The sequence below is a fragment of the Nicotiana tabacum genome, chromosome 11, assembly GCF_000715075.1.
Source record: "Nicotiana tabacum cultivar K326 chromosome 11, ASM71507v2, whole genome shotgun sequence".
NCBI lineage: Eukaryota > Viridiplantae > Streptophyta > Magnoliopsida > Solanales > Solanaceae > Nicotiana > Nicotiana tabacum.
In genome coordinates this window covers 127,124,468-127,143,660 of record NC_134090.1, presented here as the reverse complement: position 1 = coordinate 127,143,660, position 19,193 = coordinate 127,124,468, and the positions used below count along the sequence as shown (strand labels likewise).

At 39.7% G+C, this 19,193-nt stretch overlaps 1 protein-coding gene and 1 non-coding gene across 2 annotated transcripts; one reads left to right on the top strand and one right to left on the bottom strand.

Annotated features, from left to right (window-relative positions):
• The first annotated feature begins 16,235 nt into the window (after positions 1-16,235).
• LOC142166006 (uncharacterized) lies at positions 16,236-18,423 on the top strand. The gene is made up of 3 exons (XM_075224406.1): positions 16,236-16,811; positions 17,419-17,669; positions 17,712-18,423. Exons 1-3 carry the CDS (start codon positions 16,236-16,238, stop codon positions 18,421-18,423), a joined length of 1,539 nt encoding a protein of 512 aa, XP_075080507.1.
• LOC142166648 (small nucleolar RNA R71) lies at positions 16,470-16,576 on the bottom strand. The gene has a single exon (XR_012697051.1). It is a non-coding gene; the product is annotated as a small nucleolar RNA R71 (small nucleolar RNA).
• Positions 18,424-19,193: the final 770 nt, after the last annotated feature.

Sequence of the window (19,193 nt, the reverse complement as noted above, 5' to 3'; positions counted from 1 at the left end):
TGCCCTTAGGCGTATTCAGTTAACTATTTCAGGCTTAGTTTTCGAGTCAGATTTCGACTCAAGCTCATTGACCCTTAAGTTTTTGAATTTTAAGCTGGCCCTTAGGCTCTTACGCGTTGGGTCAGTACGACCTCTAATATGGGCTGGCGACGGTAGCTCTTACACATTGGGTCGGTACAACCTTTAATATGGGCTGGCGATAGTGGCTCTTACGCGTTGGGTCAGTACGACCTCTTAATGTAGGCTTTATTTTTCCCTCGCTAAAGGCTTTTTGAATTTTTTGTGTTCTCCCAGCTCTTCAACGTCTTGATAAAAGCCTCGATTGCGAGTCGTTATGTAGCGATAAATGAGCACCTCGGGAGGTTTCGCTTGATGGCTGAATTGTGAAGCCTATTATTTAGAGCTGATATGATGGAAGCTCTTTTGCTTATGCCGAGGGTAGCCTAATTAACCGTTTCTTTTCGAAGTTTTTTCGAAGTAATTGAAGGCTTGTGATTTTATAGCGATGGTCGGGCATCCCCGAGTCGCATGAGTTTGGCTGGTACAGCCTTGTGACCATAGTTATTATGTTTGGCCAGAGCCTTTTAGCTCTCAAGTGAAGTAGTTTTGGCGTCTGTATCAAGGGTATGCCTTTTTAGGGGTCTTATAAGTTCGGATATATAGCCTTAATGTTAAGGTTGAGATTATGCCTTTTGTAAGGTATTACAAATTTTATTGTGCCTTACTTGAGGTGTTATAGATAAGTTACTTGGTACAAGTATGGTTCATACCTTGCTTGAGGTCTTACAGATTTGGTTACTTGGTACAAATATGGTTCATGCCTTGATTGAGGTCTTATAGATTTTGTTACTTGGTACAAGTATGGTTCATGCCTTGCTCGAGGTCTTACAAATTTAGTTAACTCATGCCTGGATTGAGGCCTTACAGATTTGGGCATAATCGGAGGTATTATAGCATTGATGATGCCTCATGGAGGGCTTATATTGTCGATAATGCCTCGTGGAGGTGCTACATTTTCTAGTATTTCCACACGGAGGTCTTTCAGGCTCAAGGTTACCCACTTAGGTTTTTACGGCCTTGAGTTTCTGATAGCTCGACGTGGTGGTGATTGGCGAGTCCCTAAGACGTCGAAAGTTTTTTGGCTCTGGATCCATTCTTTGTAAACTTTGTATTGCCCTATTGAGGGCTTATGAATTTGAAGTTTTCGATCCGGAGGTCATATGGCCTCGAGTTTTTGTGGTCTGTCCCCGAGTGTTCGTGATATTTTCTGGCTCTGAAGCCATTTCTTTTTAAATTAGTGTACTTGTTTGAGGCGTAAAGCGTTTTGATGGAGGAGAATATATTCTTTGATTACTTGGTACAAGTATACATGTTTTTGCTGTCAAGGACTCAATTATTCTATGTAGACACGGTTCATTCGACCGTTTGGACCGATACATCATTTTCCTATAAAGACCCCTTTTGTCTCATCTTGGCTTCTTCGAGAAGGTGATCTTCTATGGGGATGCCCCACAGTGTTCGAGGTTGATTGAAGGGAAACCTTGAACACTCATGAATTTCTCCTTAGGTAGCATATAGATGTTGCCTCGTCAAAAACCTTATCTGTAATACCCTTCTTGGGATAAAACCCGATCAAAGAAAAAGAGTGCAATGTATGCTTTAAAACCTTGAGGTCTTCGAGCTGGACAGTGCTTCGACTGTTCTAATTGGACATCTACACAAAGGTTAGTGTAAGTTGTAAATAAAAGGGGAGATAGTCATACCTTAGTGGCGATGGCGCTATGAGCCTCGATATGTTTCCAACGTTTGCTCTGAGGATGTGGCACGGTCGTTTGCTTGTTTTATTCGGGTGTAGCCGAGAATGTGTCACGTGGTTTCTATTTCAACATTTGTTTATCCTGTGGCTCCTTTGATGTCGAAGTCGTCGATCCGGTGCTACGTCGTGCACTGCAAATATCTCTCTTGCTGCATGTTGTCCCTATACATGGTTTTTATTCCGTCCTTCATTGGAAAATTCATCATTTGATGAAGGGTTGATGGTACTACTCTCATGCAGTGGATCCACGGCCTTCCGAGAAAGGCGTTGTACCTCATGTCTCTTTCGATGACATAAAATTTGGATCGTGCCGACCACGTTGACCGGGAGGTGATTTCCCCTTTCATCATTTCACTTGCAATGTTGAATCCGTTGAGGACTTGAGAGGAGGGCATGATCTGGTCGAGCATTCCGAGCTGCTCCGTGACCCTTCACCTGATAATATTGGCCGAGCTACATGGATCCACAAGTACATATTTAATTTGAAATGTATTTACAAGAAAAGAAATTACCAGTGCATTGTTTTGAGGTTGAGATAGGGTCTCAATGTCCTCGTCACTGAATGTAAGAGTGTACTCGGGTATGTAACCTTGAGTCCGCTTTTCCCTGGTAATGGATGTTTTTGTCTTTCTGATAGTGGGTTCCTGTGGGAAGTCGATTCCTCCCATGATCATGTTGTAGCTCATCTGTTTCATTCTTCCTGTTCGCCATTTTTTCCTAGAACAGAGTTTTTTTTTGATCTCTAAGAAACTATCGGAGGTGCCCTTGCTGAGTAGCCGGGCTACTTCTTCTCGGAGTTGTCTACAATTTTCGGTCATACGAGCATGTGTGTCGTGAAATTCGCATACTAAGTTGGGATTTCTCTGCAACGGATCTGATAGTACAGGTCTTGCCCACCTGGTGTCTTTGATCTTACTAATGGTGGATACGATGTCCAAAACATCAATGTTGAAGTTGTATTCCCACAGGCGGGGTGCCTCCGTTGGTACTGTGTGCCTATTGAATTCGGTTCTGCTCACGAGTCCCGGAGGATTCTTACCTAAAATCTGTTCTTCAATAATTTCAGCGTGTGTTACGCCTTGGGGCATTTCTCCTATCTTCAGTGTATGGTTGGTACCTTTCCTTGTTTGGTTTTGGCTCATTTTCCAGGATTCTGCTTTGATATACTGAGCCTGATGGGGCTCCTAGTTGGTCGTCGTCGACCCAAATCTTCAACTGGTATGGGTTGTGGACATCCAACCAAGTTACGACAGGGTAGTAAATTAGATTCTGCTTCACCTGCTTCGAAGCCACCGAGCTCTATTCGTTCAAGCCTTGGGTGAAGGAATATACTGCCCAGTCATCAGAGACTGGTGGTAGCTCCATTCACTCCATTTGAAAGTGAGATACGAACTCCCGCAACATCTCGTTTTCCCTTTGTTTGACTTTAAAGACGTCGGATTTCCTTGTAGCCACCTTGATGTCACCTGCATTGCCTTTATGAAAGAATCTGCCAGCATGGAAAACGAGTCTATTGAATTTGGGTCTAGGTTGTGATACCACATCATGGCCCCTTTTGAAAGCATTTCTCCAAATTTCTTCAACAGGATGGATTCAATCTCGTCGTACATTCAAGTCATTTCCCTTTACGGCACAAGTGTAAGTTGTGACGTGCTTGTTGGGATCCGAGGTTCCATCGTACTTTGGTAGATCGGGCATTCTGAATATCTTTGGGATGGTGTTTGGAGCGGCAACTGATGGGAATGGTTTTTGTACAAATTTCTTTGAATTGACACCCTTCAGGATCGGGGTTGCGCCCGGGATCTGGTCGACCCTCGAGTTGTAGGTCTCTACCTTTTTATCATTGTCTTCTATTATTTTTTCACCCGATTCAGTCCTCTTTGTGAGGTCTTTGAGCATCTTCATAATAGCAGGTTTGGTTGCCGATCCGTTGTTGCTCGACCTTTCAGGTTCCTGTTCGGTTTTCGGGGTCGTTTTCGGGGCCGATGTGCTTAGGGTTTTTTGGTGGCTTTGCAGTTGAGCAATTGCCAGTTGTTGTGCCTCTAACATTTCAAAAATAACGTGAAGGCTAACCTTCTTGTTGGTCTCCTTGTCGTACGCTCCTCTTAGTGTGGGAGCATATATCGATGTGATGAGCATCACGTGAGACCACATCCGCGGTGATTGGCTCTAGTGCGTCCTCAGGGTTTTGTGGTGGCGCACTAATACCCGGAACAACTACACCACCCTCTCCATGGTATTCAAGACCATTATTTTCATATGCATTCACTGAGTTAGACATTTTGACCTGAAATCAAAGATTCTTGGACAAGAAAAAATGTGAAAGAAAACTTGTGTTACGTGTTAAACTAGCAAGAAAACAATCTATATTATTTTTAGCCCACGGTTGGTGTCAAGCTGTTTACCTAAATGGTAATTATAATTAGATTTGATTTTGTAGTTCTAAAAATGCATAATCTGTTTTTATGCTAATTGTTAGGCAATAGATGCTAAGCGTGAGACTAGAAAATAAGGTAAGAACTCGAAAGCAGTATGTATTTGGGCAAACCGGGCAGTTGAGAATCGGGGCCTCTAATCAAGTTATACGGGCCTCGAGGTTGAGCTCAACACTAAGCTATGGGTAACGATGAAGGCCTAACAATATTGAGAGCTTTGATGAGGGCTCTTTATGGTCAATAATGAGCAATAAATGAAGAATAATAAATAAAACTTAATAAATGTAAGTAGTGAAATCAAGAGAATATGTTTAAGTTAAAGAGTAGAGAGAATGTTCTTGTATTGAATGTTGTGAGAGAGATTAGATACAAAATGACAAGGATCCCCTTTTATATATCAGGGGAATCCCAACATAGTACAAGTGCATTTATTACAAAGATATATGGCTGGTACAACCATTTAATGCCACAGTACGGGCTTGATCAGGCCTAATAGACTTGGTCAGCTTTAATCATGTGCCTTGGGAATCTCCCACCTGTTCATCATAGCCTTCGGTTTACTCTACCCCACGATCGAGCATATAGGACCCTCGTGTTCGAAACACGAATTGGACTCGAGTTTTCCGAAAACGGGCTGCGGGATATCATAATAATCACAAAATCAGGCTCTCCGATTTTAGCCGTATACATAACCCAAAGTACCTTTCCTTCATAGCTTCCTTGATCCTGCACTGTTAATCAACTGAATACTTCATAAACTCATGTAACACTAGTAATAAAACACTCTAAAGGCTCTTCCAAGTACATACTCATCCTTGTGACAGTCAAACCAACTTTGTCAAGTGCTCAGAAATAATGGTATGTGCATTCCATTGAATAGAAGCCTCATACGAAAAACACAACCTCAATGCACGAGATAACCCACCGTCTAGCCTCAAATCGACATCTTCTCATGATTCTACCATGGCCATAACAACTATGCAGAAAATTAATCCTCTCGACTCTACACTTGTCAACAAGATTTATTCCATATATGAACAACTAAAAGATCCACCAACCCATCCACATCCTAAAACTTTACGACATATAAAGACAATTATTAGGCATCCATAGCCCTTCGCATCCCATCCGCAAAATAACAAGTCGTCAGTGCACAACTGATACCGAGTACTCAATATCGCAAATGAATCAAGGAGAAAGAATTTGGAGATTTAGGCTTCAAGCTGAAACAATATTGCACAATAAGAAAAGAAAGAATGAAAGTTTCCTAAATGCCATGTAGCCTCTCAAAGATAGGTATGGACATTATCATACCGATTCGCAAGACTCTACTAGACACTTGCTCATGACTCGTAGACCCTATGAACCTAGACATCTGATACGAACTTGTCATGGCCCAAAACTGCACCAAGTCATGATGGCACCTAACACAACTCATTACGTAAGAGAAACGATATAAATTATAATTATAATAAAAACATCAGTATTATTTAAAAAAAACTACAAAAGACATCAATATAACTATCCCAAGAACTGGTAGTACAATCCATGAGCCACTAAAATTAGATTTATAAAGCAGTTATGAAGAATATTTGCAACATCTATTTGAAGTTTACATAAAAAAAATTGAATTCCTAAACTACCATGAACAAAAGGTAGTCTGAATCCGATACGCAAGTATGTCTCCAATGCAAGACTTCATCTTCCATAGCTACTCATCTCAAAATCTGCATGCAAGGTGCAGGTAGTATGAGTACAACCAATCTCATGTACTCAGTAAGTATCTGACTACCTTCAGATAAAGAGTGATGAGTTTTTTAAGTCAAAAGATACTCACTTTGCATAACCTGTACAACTCAATAACATGTATAATCCAGAGAAATATGTGCCCAACATGATCTGATTTCGTATTAATTGCCGAACATGCTCAAGATAACTTATCAAGAATCCAATACATCAATGTATGCTGACAACCTTCTTTATACGTCAATCTGATACACTACCGACAACTCAACAAAATATGAGATATCACCTCAAAATAGGTAAATCCATATTGACAACCAAATCATCTAATAATAATAGAGGCATACATTAAAATGTTAAATGCAATGCTAAATCACGTAAAAGTGCATGGCAACATACAAGGAATTTACTTGAACAATCAAGAATGTCATTCTCGTACTCCATAATTCATCACAATTACAACATCCATCCTTATCGCTCCGTACCCCAACAAAATAAGTATATCCAACCTTATCACTCCGCTATAATAATATCCACGCTTATCGCTCTGTACCCTAATACAATAACAATATCCACCCTTATCGCTCTTCACCCGACACAATAGCAATATCAATCCTTATCGCTCTGCTTCGGATACAATAACAATATTGATATGTGGTGATTTTACCACTTATTTTAGTGCTTTTTCTTTAGTTTTTGTATCCTTTCATTATAAGATGAGGTAATTTATTGTGTGCATTGCTAGATTTTTAGGTACTATGAGTCATGAATAGTATTGAAACCAATTGAAGTGGAATTGAGTAAAAATAGTTGAAGAAGTGCAAAATTGCTTCCAGTGTTCTTGCATTTGCAGAACAGTTGCTACATCTACGAGCTCGCATATGTGAGAAGCTATCTGCATCTTCGAAGAAGAACCATTACACTGAAAAATGCATCTGCGACTATTGCACTACATCTCTGGTAGTGCTTGTGTGCTGGAAGTCCGCATCTATAGAATAGTTGTTGCATTACTTTTCTCTCTTCTGCAAAATTTTATTTTCCACTCAACATATCGCATATGCGAGCAGAATTCCGCATCTGTAGATCCGCACCTATGATGATTCTTCCACAGGTGCGGTCAACGAGCTTTAGATCTGGGCAGACTTAAAATTTCACATTTTTTTATCCCAAACACATAAATACACGACGTAGATCATTTGGAAGATATCTTTGTCTTATTTTGCAAGCTTTGAGCTAGGTTTTATTTCACACACACTTGAAGGTTGAAAATTTGAAGTGTTTGGATTAGAAATTCTTAACCTTATACTCATTTCTTCATTTCCTTGTTTGTATTGAATATTTAACAGTGTTGTATTTATATTAATACTCGAAACGTGTTCGTGGAAAAATTCTAATAAACCCCATGTTTTCATACATAAATGTAAGTCATAAGTCACTTGACGTATGTTCGAAAATTAGATCATTGTAACGACCCGATCGTTCATTTCGAGAGTGGTAGCCCCATTCCCCTATTTTCTGCTCCTTTTGTTCTTTACAACTGTTATATGACTTACCGAGTTTGTTTGTTTGGGTCCGGAAAAATGTCAGAGTGTATTAAGACACTTAATTTCTTAATTGAAAGCTTAAGTTGGAAAAATTGAATAGAGATTGGCGTATGTATAAACGACCCCGAATTTGAATTTTGATGGTTCTGTTGGCTTCGTTAGGATATTTTGGACTTAAGAGCGTGTTCGAATTTTGATTTGGAGGACCATAGTAGAATTAGGCTTTAAATGGCGGAAGTTAGAATTTTGAAAATTTTGACTAGGGGTGGACTTTTTGATATCAGGGTCGGATTGGATTTTTGGAAGTTGGAGTAGGTTTGTTGAATCATTTATGATGTGTGTGCAAAATTTGAGGTGAATCGAATGTGATTTGATAGGTTTTGACGTTGTTTGTAGAATTTGGAAATTTCAAAGTTCATTAGGCTTGAATCCGAGTGCAATTCGTATTTTTTTATGTTGTTTGAGGTGATTTGAGGATTCGACTAAGTTTTATGATGTTTTTAGACGTGTTGGTATGTTTGGTTGAGGTACCGGGGGCCTCGGGTTGATTTCGGGTGGTTAACGAACTTGGAGTTTGATTTGAAGAACTGCTGAAGTTTGGCCTCAACTGGTGTAATCACACCTGTGGAAGTCTCATCGCAAGTGTGAGCCCGCAGAAGCGTGAATGATCCCGTAGAAGCAAAAATGAGAAGGCTTGGCAGTGGCCGCAGATGCGAGGTCCTTTTCTCACCTGTGAGGTCGCAGATGCGAGACTGTTGCGCAGAAGCGCTTCCACAGAAGCGGATAGGAGTGTGCAGGTGCGGTAGTCCTGGGGAGAACATATAAATAAGGGGGTTCCTAGATTGTCATCATTTCTATCATTTTGAGCTCGGGTTTTAGAGGTTTTAAGAGGATTTTCAAGAAGGATTCTTGAGGTAAGCTCCTTATGTTCATTTTTCTTCAATAATTATGATTCCCCACTCATTTTCCACCTACTTGGTGTGTTTTTGAGGTGAAATTTTAGGGTTTGAGGATAAGGATTTGGAGAGTGAATGTTGGGGATTTGAATGATCATTTCGTGTCGGTTTTTCATAAATTTTGTATGGTTAGACTCTTGAGTGAATGGGCTTTTGGATTTTGTGACTTTTGTCAGATTTCGAGATTTGGGTCCAGGGGCCGGGTTTGAGCCAATTCTGGCTTTTGGTTATAATTTCGTATTTTTCTTGAAGAATTGATTCCTTTAGCCCGTATTGATTGTAATGAATTGCTTGTGGCTAGATTCAGGACTTTTGGCGGCCGATTTGCGAGGCAAAGGCGTATTGGAGCAGAGTCTTGGCTTGGATTGAGGTAAGTAATAGTTTTAAATATGGTTATGAGTGTATGAAACCCTGGATTTATTCGTACGTGATTGTCTCGGAGGTGACGCACATGCTAGGTGGCGGGCGTGTGTACGTGCACCGTGGAAATCGTGACTTGGTCCATTCCCTGAAACTGTATAGTTGAATTACTTGTTGCTAGCTATATTCTCTCCATGTGTTATAGAAATTTGACTATAAATCATGTTAGAATCATGTCTAGGCTATGTGTTGGTAATGTAGGGACCCATAGAAGTCGCGATACCTGTTGAATTACTTGCTAATTGCTATTTGTACTCAGTCGTAGTCTTACATGCACATTTTACCCACTGATTTCCATGATTACTAAGAGCCCGTAAGACTAGAGAGGTTGATAATTGATTGAGGCCGAGGGCCTGATGGTGAGATATTGATACCATAACACATGAGTTGTTCATACGGATTATAGAGCTTGGTCTGTAGGAGGACCTCTAGAGTCTGTACACCCCTAGTATGTGCAAGTACCTATTGAGTGTGAGTGTTGAGGGCTGGGAGTCTAGTGATGAGCTATTGAGAAAGACTGAGTGACTGTTACCCTGAGAGGTTGTATCTGCTTTCCTTGTTGTTGCATAAAGCTGCTATATGTAACCATTTTGAAAACTTCTGGGAGATTTTATATCCGATTTTTACTTGAACTTGTCCTATATAAACTGATTGACTTATATTGTCGGATTTGAAAGTATGCCTACTTTCTTGTTGAGATTACTAAAAATGAACTATATGTCATGCCCCAAAAATCGAGGAGCGCGACCGCTTCTCACCTAAGTAAACCCAGTTGAGCAAACCTGTTAGGTTTCATACTACCCAAATTCGTCTTTGAATAAAGAAGAGATGTACTCCATTAATCAAATTCTGAAAATATATCATTAGCGACTTCCAATTCATTTCCATTAGCCACTTCGTTCATAATTTTCAAAATATTACAAGTTTTATTCATCTTTGTCAAATATCAGTATTTTTAATTCAATTACCCATGATCCAGCACCACCCACAACCTGTCTACAGAGCCTCTAAATAGAACTGAAGAGAAATATGGAAATGCCGACAACAAGGCTCTGAATATACCTCAAAATACAAGTACATGATAAACAAATGATACAGGACCCCGAAATGAAGTGGGGCTCACCAAGTCGGCTGAAAAGAGGATGCGCCACTAGCTGCGACCAACACTGTCTGCTATGGAACCACCTACATCGATTTAAAGATATAGCGCCCTCGACAAAAGGGACGTTAGTACTATCAAATAGTACTAGTATGAATAGCTAAAAGTCCTCTTTCAAAATAGAATGCCAATATAAGAAAAAGACAACCATGTAAACAACGTGTAATAATCAATGATATCCAAAGGCCAAGTTAAACATAACAATTTTTCAATATACGAAAGTACATATGGTAAAAATGAAACTCGGAATATGAATACAATACTATTATTGGATAGAAGATATTTAATGTCGATTCACACAATTCACAATACCAGTGTTCACAATATGCACATCATAACCAACTCTAAATTTCAATCACAGTTTCTGTGCCAATATATACATATACATATTCCACCGTGAATCTTAGCACAGAGTGCGATTACGACCCGACATGCTAGGTCATCTCCCTTGGAGACATTTTTCTATAATATCAATTCCCATTTCAATTTCAGTTTCAATCACAATTCCACCATGTGTGCGGCATGGCGTCCGATCTCAGCCCGATCGCCTAAGCCGTCTTATTTGAGATGTGTACCTCAATCACAATTTCATTGTCACTTTCCAGTTTCAATATTAGCACAGTACCATCATATGTGCGGCATGGCGTCCGATCTCGGCCCAATCGGCTAAGCAGTCTTATTCAAGACGTGTCCATTTTGCCATCAATCATTTCATTCCATATTTCCCACACATTTCAATTCTTCGGCACTAGTTATGTCACACTTGGCACTAGGCCGCATTTCAAAATTCGAGTTCTTTCCACATATTTCACATCAACATCAATTTCAACAACAAGCCATTCCATTCAAGATGTCAAGTACACACGGGAGAAATTATGAATCGTGGGCATATAGAGTATTTCAGAAATCATACACCTAAAGTTCATTAGCAATGGAAATTTTATCACAAAGGATTCTTCCCAAAGGAGGGGACACACCAAACCACAATATAAATACACATCAAAGTCATAAACAAGCAATTACACCGATTATTCTTGAATTACTCTTTTCCAATCACGACAATATAAAATTTCAACATCGAAGTATGTAACAACTCGGATCACATTGGATGTACTTATATGGCAAAACATTATCTCGAACAGCCACTTATGGGAATAATTGAGTACAAAGCCTTTAGGACACTTTATTTTGAAGTCATTTATGGAAAGTAAAGTGAAGGCTCATTTCATAATCTGTTCACATTTTCTCATGTCATAGGCATCACCAAGCACAATTATAACTCATGTTCTCGGCACGTTGGCCACACTCTATTTCCCAAATTTATTTAATTCATTTCAAGCATCTTTATAGATTACCCACAAATAGACACAATCAATCAAATACATTTGGTACACATAAGAGCAATTAGGAGTATCAACCATATCGAGTTTTCTCATACAATTTGGAATATTAGCCTTTATTTGAAACATGACTCAAACCCGTAACATTTTACTACGCAACTCATACTTAGAATATATATATCTTTATTCATAAGCCTCATTTAGGACTAGTCATGTTCATGGGTAATAACCCGGAATAAAAGATTAATGACCTTTGAGCTAACCATGCTTGAACTTATGAAAATATTTATTGGATTCGATTTTAAGAGAGAAAGTTTAGCCAACATACCTTGTTGAAGCTTTCTTTAAGTTACTACAATGTTCCGGAAATTCAAGCAATCCCAATCTACTTTGAGACATAACAAAATCGAACAAGAATTAGGGAGATATTCATGGTTTTAGTTTATTTGAGAACTTTATCAAACACTAGATGTGCATCTTGATTTCAAAGCACTTCTATAAGATTTCCTTCATTCCCCAACCTAATCTTTACTTATTTGTGTTCAACAATCTTCCCACAAACCTAATTTGTTCATGCATGTATAAATAATACTATTACACCCAAGAATCATACCTCAATAACCCATCTTATACCAAAAACTCGAAATTAAAGTCTAGTGTATAGAACCTTACCTCTTAGACGAAGATCTTGTGATTGGTTTCCTTGATTCCTGAAGATTGATGAAAGATTAAATGGTTATAATTCTAGGCTTCCTCCTTCTCTCTCTAAAATTTTCTCACCTCTCTTTAGATTTAGTATAAAATAGCCCCAAATGAAACCCCAAAGTTTATTTATCAAAGTGGGTTCGGATATAGAAATTTTCAAAAATGACCCTCGAAGTTAAATATGTGGTGCAATTATGCTATAGCATAATCGATATGTGGGCAGCAGACTTGCATCATAATCATTATGCGATAGCATAATCAATCAACATCATAATCAATATGCGACAATATAATATTTTGCCCGACTCTGCTTCAATATGCGGTCCGCGGAGTAGTTTTGCGATCGTGAAATTGATCACAAATCCAGCCTTTGGTAATTTGATCATAACTTTGTGTAGGAATGTCCAAATGACGAACGGTTTGAAGTGTTAGAAACTAGACTCGAAGACCTTTCATTTTATAGTTGTTAATCACATAAAACCTTTTATATATTTAGATATGCTCGTCCAAAATGTATACCTGTGCAGACTCATTTGGAATTTTAGCCTATTATGTAATTTTCCAATTTGACTTAGACTTAGGCCTTTCTTTGGACCCCAAATTACATATTATATGAATTATACACTTATTTACCAAATCCAATTGATGTCATCATGTTAATAGCACGTAAAATATTATAATTAGCCTACCTGGCACAACAAAATCCTAAATTACTTAGCGAAATTTTTTGGGACCTTACGCTATAACTGTATAGCTCGTCACTATCTTTCAGTTCCTTATTTATTATTGTTACTTATGAGTTGTTTGTACTCATGATACACTATGCACTTTGTGTGTAGGTCCAGGTGTTTTCGGACAAGGTGGGCGTTGATATCGTGTACAGTTGATATTCGGATATTTATAAGGTAGCTGCCCGGAGTTCGCAATCCTTGTTTCTCCTTCCTTATCTTTCCTTGTTTGAACTTTTATACAGACTCTCGTAAACATTTCTTTCTTGACTGGTTGTATAGATACTCATAAGCTCAATGACATCCTGATTTTGGGAGTTATTTTCTTCACTTGTGTTTGCGTTTTACCCCATTTTTATGGAAATTTCGGTTATTTATAAACTTCTTAATTTATTTCTCTTAAACCTTGGAAGTATTTTGGAAATGTCAATTGCCTAGTACCATGATAGGCACCATCACAATGGGTTAGGATTTGGGTCATGGAAAGTTGGTATCAGAGCTTCAGTTACATCGGTCTCACGAGTCATGAGCAGGTTTAGTAGAGTCTTACCGATCGTTATGGAGACGTTTGCACTTATCTTCGAGAGGTTGCCGAACCCTTAGGAAAACATCACATTCTTGAATTTTTTTTGTGCAAATCTGTTGATTCTGGTAACTAAACTTCTATTATTATATTCTCTCACACATGCTAAGGACACGTACTACCGGGCATGATGGATAGTCACCAGTACCACCAGTCAGGGCTGCGAGAGGCCGAGGTTGCGGAAGGGGTAGAGGTATAGCTCGCACAACAACTAGGGCGGCACCTACAGACCCACCAGTTGCCCCAATTTAGGAGTAGGTCCCGGTTGTGGATGAGATAATGGGGCCAGCTCAAGCACCACCCGTTCCCAATGTGATTCCATGCCTTTAGGAGGCCTTAACTTAAATTCTGACCGTGTGCACCAGCCTTTCTCAGGTGCTCAAAGTCCCACCGCCCGCACACTAGAGTAGGTGAGCAGGGACTCTATACACCGAGGGCACTACCAGCCCAGTCGGTTGCAACTGCTCAGACCCATATGGTTCCTGTTATGTGTGATGATGAGTAGTGGAGATTGGAGAGGTTGGGGAGACTCCAGCCTCCATATTTTAGTGGTATAGAGGCAGAGGATGCCCAGGATTTCTTGGATAAGTGTTAGAGGATTCTCTGTACAGCAGGTATTCTGGAGACCAATAGGGTCACGTTCACTACATTTCAGTTCTCTGGGGATGCCTTTAGTTGGTGGGAGGTTTATGAGAGACGTAGGCCGGTTGGTGCAGCACCACTTATTTGGCAAGAGTTCACTGTTCTCTTCTTGGAAAGGTTCATGTCGTAGTCTCGCAGAGAGGATCTGCACCAACAGTTTAGATAGTTACGTCAAGATGATATGACTGTGACACAGTACAAGATGAGGTTTTCTGAGTTGGCTCATCATGTAGTCTAGTTGGTTCCTACTGATGGGGAGAGCATCAGGAGGTTCATTTATGGCCTCACATTTTAGTTGCGGGTGCTTATGACAAGAGAGGGTATCTGGTGCTACTTTTGATTAGGTTGTTGACATTGCTAGAGAGGTCCGCAGCTAAGAACAGGTTGAGAGGGAGGCCAAAAGTTCTCGTGGATCAGGTGGTTTTAGTGGTGTTCCTTCTGGGGCTCAATTCCAGCACATCATGGGTCATCCTTACAGGCATGGTCAAACGACTCGACCAGCTCATCGTGGTGCATCAATTAGCCACGATTCTTACATTTCTTGCTCAAGACAGTCTTTATTTAGTGTGCTACCAGTGAAGAGTTCTCACCATGCCTCATCCGCTTAGGTTTCTACGGGTAGTTCCTCGGGGTATCAGGAGCAGCAATTTTGTTAGATGAGGGGTTGTTTCGAGTGCGGGAGTCTTGGTCATATCAAGAGAGATTTCCCTAGGTTGTTAAGATGGCTCTATAACAGAGTTCTAGGCCAATAGTACCAACACTAGCAGCTACACCACCTGCTCTGCCAGCTCGGGGTAGGGCTCAGTTAGCTAGAGGTCTCCCTAGAGGGGGAGGTCAATCAAGTGGCGGTGATGCCTGATTCTATGCTCTTCCTGCCAGACCAGATGCCATAGCTTCAGTTGTAGTGATCACAGGTATTGCCTCAGTTTGCTACGGGGATGCCTCTGTAGTATTTGACCCTGGTTCCACTTATTCATATGTGTCATCATATTTTGCTCATTATCTAGATATGCCCCTTGAGTCTTTAGTTTCATCTATTCATGTATCTACACTGGTGGGCGATACTATTTTTTTGGACCATGTATACCGGTCGTGTGTTGATGTTTAGCATCAAGAATATATATTTCTATATGTATCACCTTATATTTTACTTTTATTTCATAAATTTGGGATGGTAAATGTGATGATTTATATAAATTTAAAGTGTTTTATGTGTAGGAATCATTCGGGAGCAATTGGGGGCGAAACATGCAAAATTAGAGCCAAAATGAACGAAACCGGGAAACTTGCGAATTTGGGCACCACAGGCAGCGCCTTCGGCCTCCTGTGGCGCTGGAGGTAGTAGCTGAATTTTGACTAGAACCCAGGAGGGCGCCTGGCGCTAGCCAGGGTGCAAGTGACATGAAAGTTCTCCAAATTCGCCCGGGACACGATTATTTCTACCCTAGACCTACCCAACACATATAAAAGCAAGACTAAACATATTTTTGAAGAGAAGATGCCACTTTGGAGAGATCTAACATACATTGAAGGATAATTCATGTGGGGGAACAGAAACCACGCTTGGAGGAGGCTTCTAACTAGTTTTTTTTCTCTTCTCTTCTTTTAGTCTTATAGTTTATTAGTTCTAGTGTTTTGGGTGATACATGAACGTTGTAGTTTGAAGCTTGAATTGTTTTTATTATTTTATCATATTGGTTTATTTATTCTATCTTGCGCTTAATTATTTGATTTCTTGATCACCAATTGAATACTATCTAAGAATCCAAGTTTTTAGCGTCGTTGTCGGGTGCTTGAATATAAACTACTTTCTCATTTTTGCTTTAATTGTTTATTTTGTCTAGCCTAACATTACTTGATTGTTTCTCTAATCTCAAGAACTTTGATTGAACGGGTAGGGTTAGAATATAGGACAGACTTAACGGCTTTGACCCCGAACCTGAGAAAACATTTCACATGAGGTTGAGAGAAGCAAGGGATACAAACAATATTGAAGTACTCATTCATTTTCCTATGAACATGGCAAATGAGCAACATATGGCTGTTCAAGAGGCAGCAATGCCCAATATTGCTAATGTTACCTCTAGCATAGTGAAGCCCATAATCACCAGGCTTTGAGCTGATACAGAGCATGATCCATAAACTTCATGCAAACAGGCAATTTATGGGTCTTCCACACAAGGATCCACAACAACATATTCTAAACTTCTTGGAGATTAGTGATACTTATATCACTAACAGGGTCACTCTAGATTATGCCAGGCTCACACTTTTTCCATTCTCTCTATTGGGCGACGATAAGCGATGGCTAAAGGCAGAACCAGCTAATTCCATTACATCATGGAATAATTTGGCAAGAAAATTTCTGGCAAGGTTCTTCCCTTCAGGCAAAACTGCAAAGATCAGAAGTGAGATAGTTGTCTTCAAACAGAAAGCAGGAGAATCTTTATACCCATCTTGGGAAAGGTTCAAGGGGCTACTTAAAGATAGTCCTCATCACAATTCGACAAATAAAGTGTTAGTTCACATTTTCATAGAAGCGCTCCATCCCCAAACAAAAATCGTAGTAGATGTTGTAGCTAAAGGTCAAGTATTGGAGAAAAGCTTTGATGAAATTTATGCATTATTGAACAAATTCTCCAAAAGCAATCCGGATTGGCAAGGAGAGATGGGTAGGAACATGGTACAAAAATTACCCGGGGTTCTTGAATTAGATGTTGTCTCAGCATTGTCAGCACGGGTCTCTACGCTGACCATCCAAGTCAATCAGATGACCATGATCATTAACAAGCAACAAGCCTAGCCAGTGCAACAAGTTCAAATATTTTGTGAAGTATATGGAGAGGATCACATGAGCAATCTATGCCCAGCAAATTCAGAGTCTGTATATTTTGTGGGTAATGCAAATCGAGTCCAAACAAATCAGTATGGGGACACTTACAACCCCAACTGGAGGAATCACCCAAGTATCTCCTGGGGTGGAAATCAAGGCAATCAAAATCAATATCGGCCTCAAGCACCTCAACAACAATCCAGACCACCTCAAGCTGAAAACCAAGCTATCCTTGAGGAGATGATGAAGAAATTGATGGCCGACCAACAAGCCCTCAATCAGAAATTAATAGCAGATGAACAAACCCTCAATCAAAAATTAATAGCAGATCAACAAACTTTCAATCAGAAAATAATGGCAGATCAGCAGGCTCAAGCCGCAACACTGAGAAATTTGAAGCACCACATGGGCCAACTTGCCGGTGCCCAAAATACCAGACTATTAGGGGCTCTTCCTAGTGATACTGAACCAATATTAAAGCTCAAGTCAATACGGTTACCTTGAGAAATGGAAGATCATTAGAGAAGTTCCAAAGAAAAAGAAGAATACATCTCATCCTAAAGGAAAATTAGTTCCCAAGCCAGTTGAGGGGAATGAGAAAGATGGTAAAGGACTCGAGCCAGTAACTGAGACTAGGCCACCACCTCCGTTTCCACAAAAACTGCAAAAGCAAAACGATGATGCTAAGTACAAGAAATTTCAAGATATTTTGAGCCAAGTGAGTGTGAATTTTCCTTTGGAGGAAATTTTGCAGGAAGTGCCTAAGTATGCAAGTTATCTCAAAGATATTGTGGCGAACAAATGAAGACATGCAGAGTTCGAAAAGGTTGCACTTACTGAAGAGTGCAGTGCTGGAGTTCAGAGTAAACTTTCTCCTAAGTTGAAGGATCGTGGGAGTTTCATAATTTCTTTGTCTCTTGGAAAACAAGAAGTTGGTAGAGCCTTGTGTGATTTAGGGGCTAGTATAAATTTGATGTCATTCTCTTTGTTCAAGCAACTCAGATTGGGGGTGCGTAGACCTACTACAATCACTTTATCGTTAGCAGATAGGTCACTAGTCATGCCAGAAGTAACTATTGAGGATGTGTTAGTTCGAGTGGGAATGTTTATTCTTCCTGCTGATTTAATTGTTATTGATTACGAGGCAGATGAGGAAGTGCCCATTATTTTGGGGCAACCATTCTTAGTTACTGGTGGAGCTATTGTTGATGTGAGGGCAGGGAAGTTAAAAATGAGACTTGACAATGAGGAGGTCACTTTTAATATGTACAAGTCACTTAAGCTCCCTAAGCATTATGAGGACTTGTGCATGATTACTGTGGTCGAATTGAAGGGAATAAAGCATAGTCAGTATGTGAACTATAGTGATCCAGATGGGACAACTGAGTTAGAAGAGGTGGTGTTTCCAGCTGAGCGTGTAAAGATGATTGAGAAAAGAGCTAGAGATAAAGAGGAAACCTTCCGAGAGCGTGCAAAAAGGCTAGACTTCATGGGAGAAAGAAGAAGAGAAAGCGCCTAGCCTGAGCAGAGTAGCAGAGTTGTGCCACGACTTTAAATAAGGCTCTTGTTGGGAGGCAACCCAACCTGTATATCTCTTATATATTGATTATTTTTATAGCATCAAGTTTTGTGTTATTTTTATTTTGCAGCGTAGGGGAAGTCTGAATACCCAAAGTTGAAGTTGAGGAGCATGTTTGAGCTTAAGTGTAGGGTCTTCTCGACCCTTAATATTTTTTCGTTTATGTCCGAGCTAGGCCCGATAGGGTCTCAAGGAGTATTTCTCACCCTTTTTTAAATATTTTTTTCTAGGATCATGTATCGAGGACTATGTATAATATAATTGTGGGGTGGGAAAACTACTTTTTGAAGTATAATTTTATAAAACTATTTTTTTTAATTTAGTTTTTCTTTTAGAACTCGTAGTAGACATAGTCTAGGTTTAAAATAGCGAAAATTGAAAAAAAATTAGAAAAATTTAGATTTTCCCGATAATGGATCTTTTGGACAATTTACATGAGGGATAAAGTCCGATTAATAACACCAAAAAGATTTTTTTTAGGATAGTTAGGTAGTATCCCTTGGTTTTTTCTTTGGGCGCCAGTTCTTTTCCAACAGTATAGCTCAAACCTGGTACTTTATTTTTTTTTAGGAATAGTTTAGGAAGAAACTAAGTCGTTCTGAGATATTCATTGACATGGTTGATGCTGACACATTCGGCTATGACATACATTCTGTTTTTCCATGTATTTGGTTTGAATTGTGAAGCCTAAGTAAAGTAAATAGCCTATT

Coding starts and splice junctions, on each gene's coding strand:
- LOC142166006 (XM_075224406.1), top strand. CDS start 16,236: ATGGGTCTTCCACACAAGGATCCACAACAACATATTCTAAACTTCTTG. Junction 16,812..17,418: donor TCTCAGCATTGTCAGCACGG/GTCTCTACGCTG, acceptor GAGAAATGGAAG/ATCATTAGAGAAGTTCCAAA. Junction 17,670..17,711: donor ATTTTGCAGGAAGTGCCTAA/GTATGCAAGTTA, acceptor GAACAAATGAAG/ACATGCAGAGTTCGAAAAGG.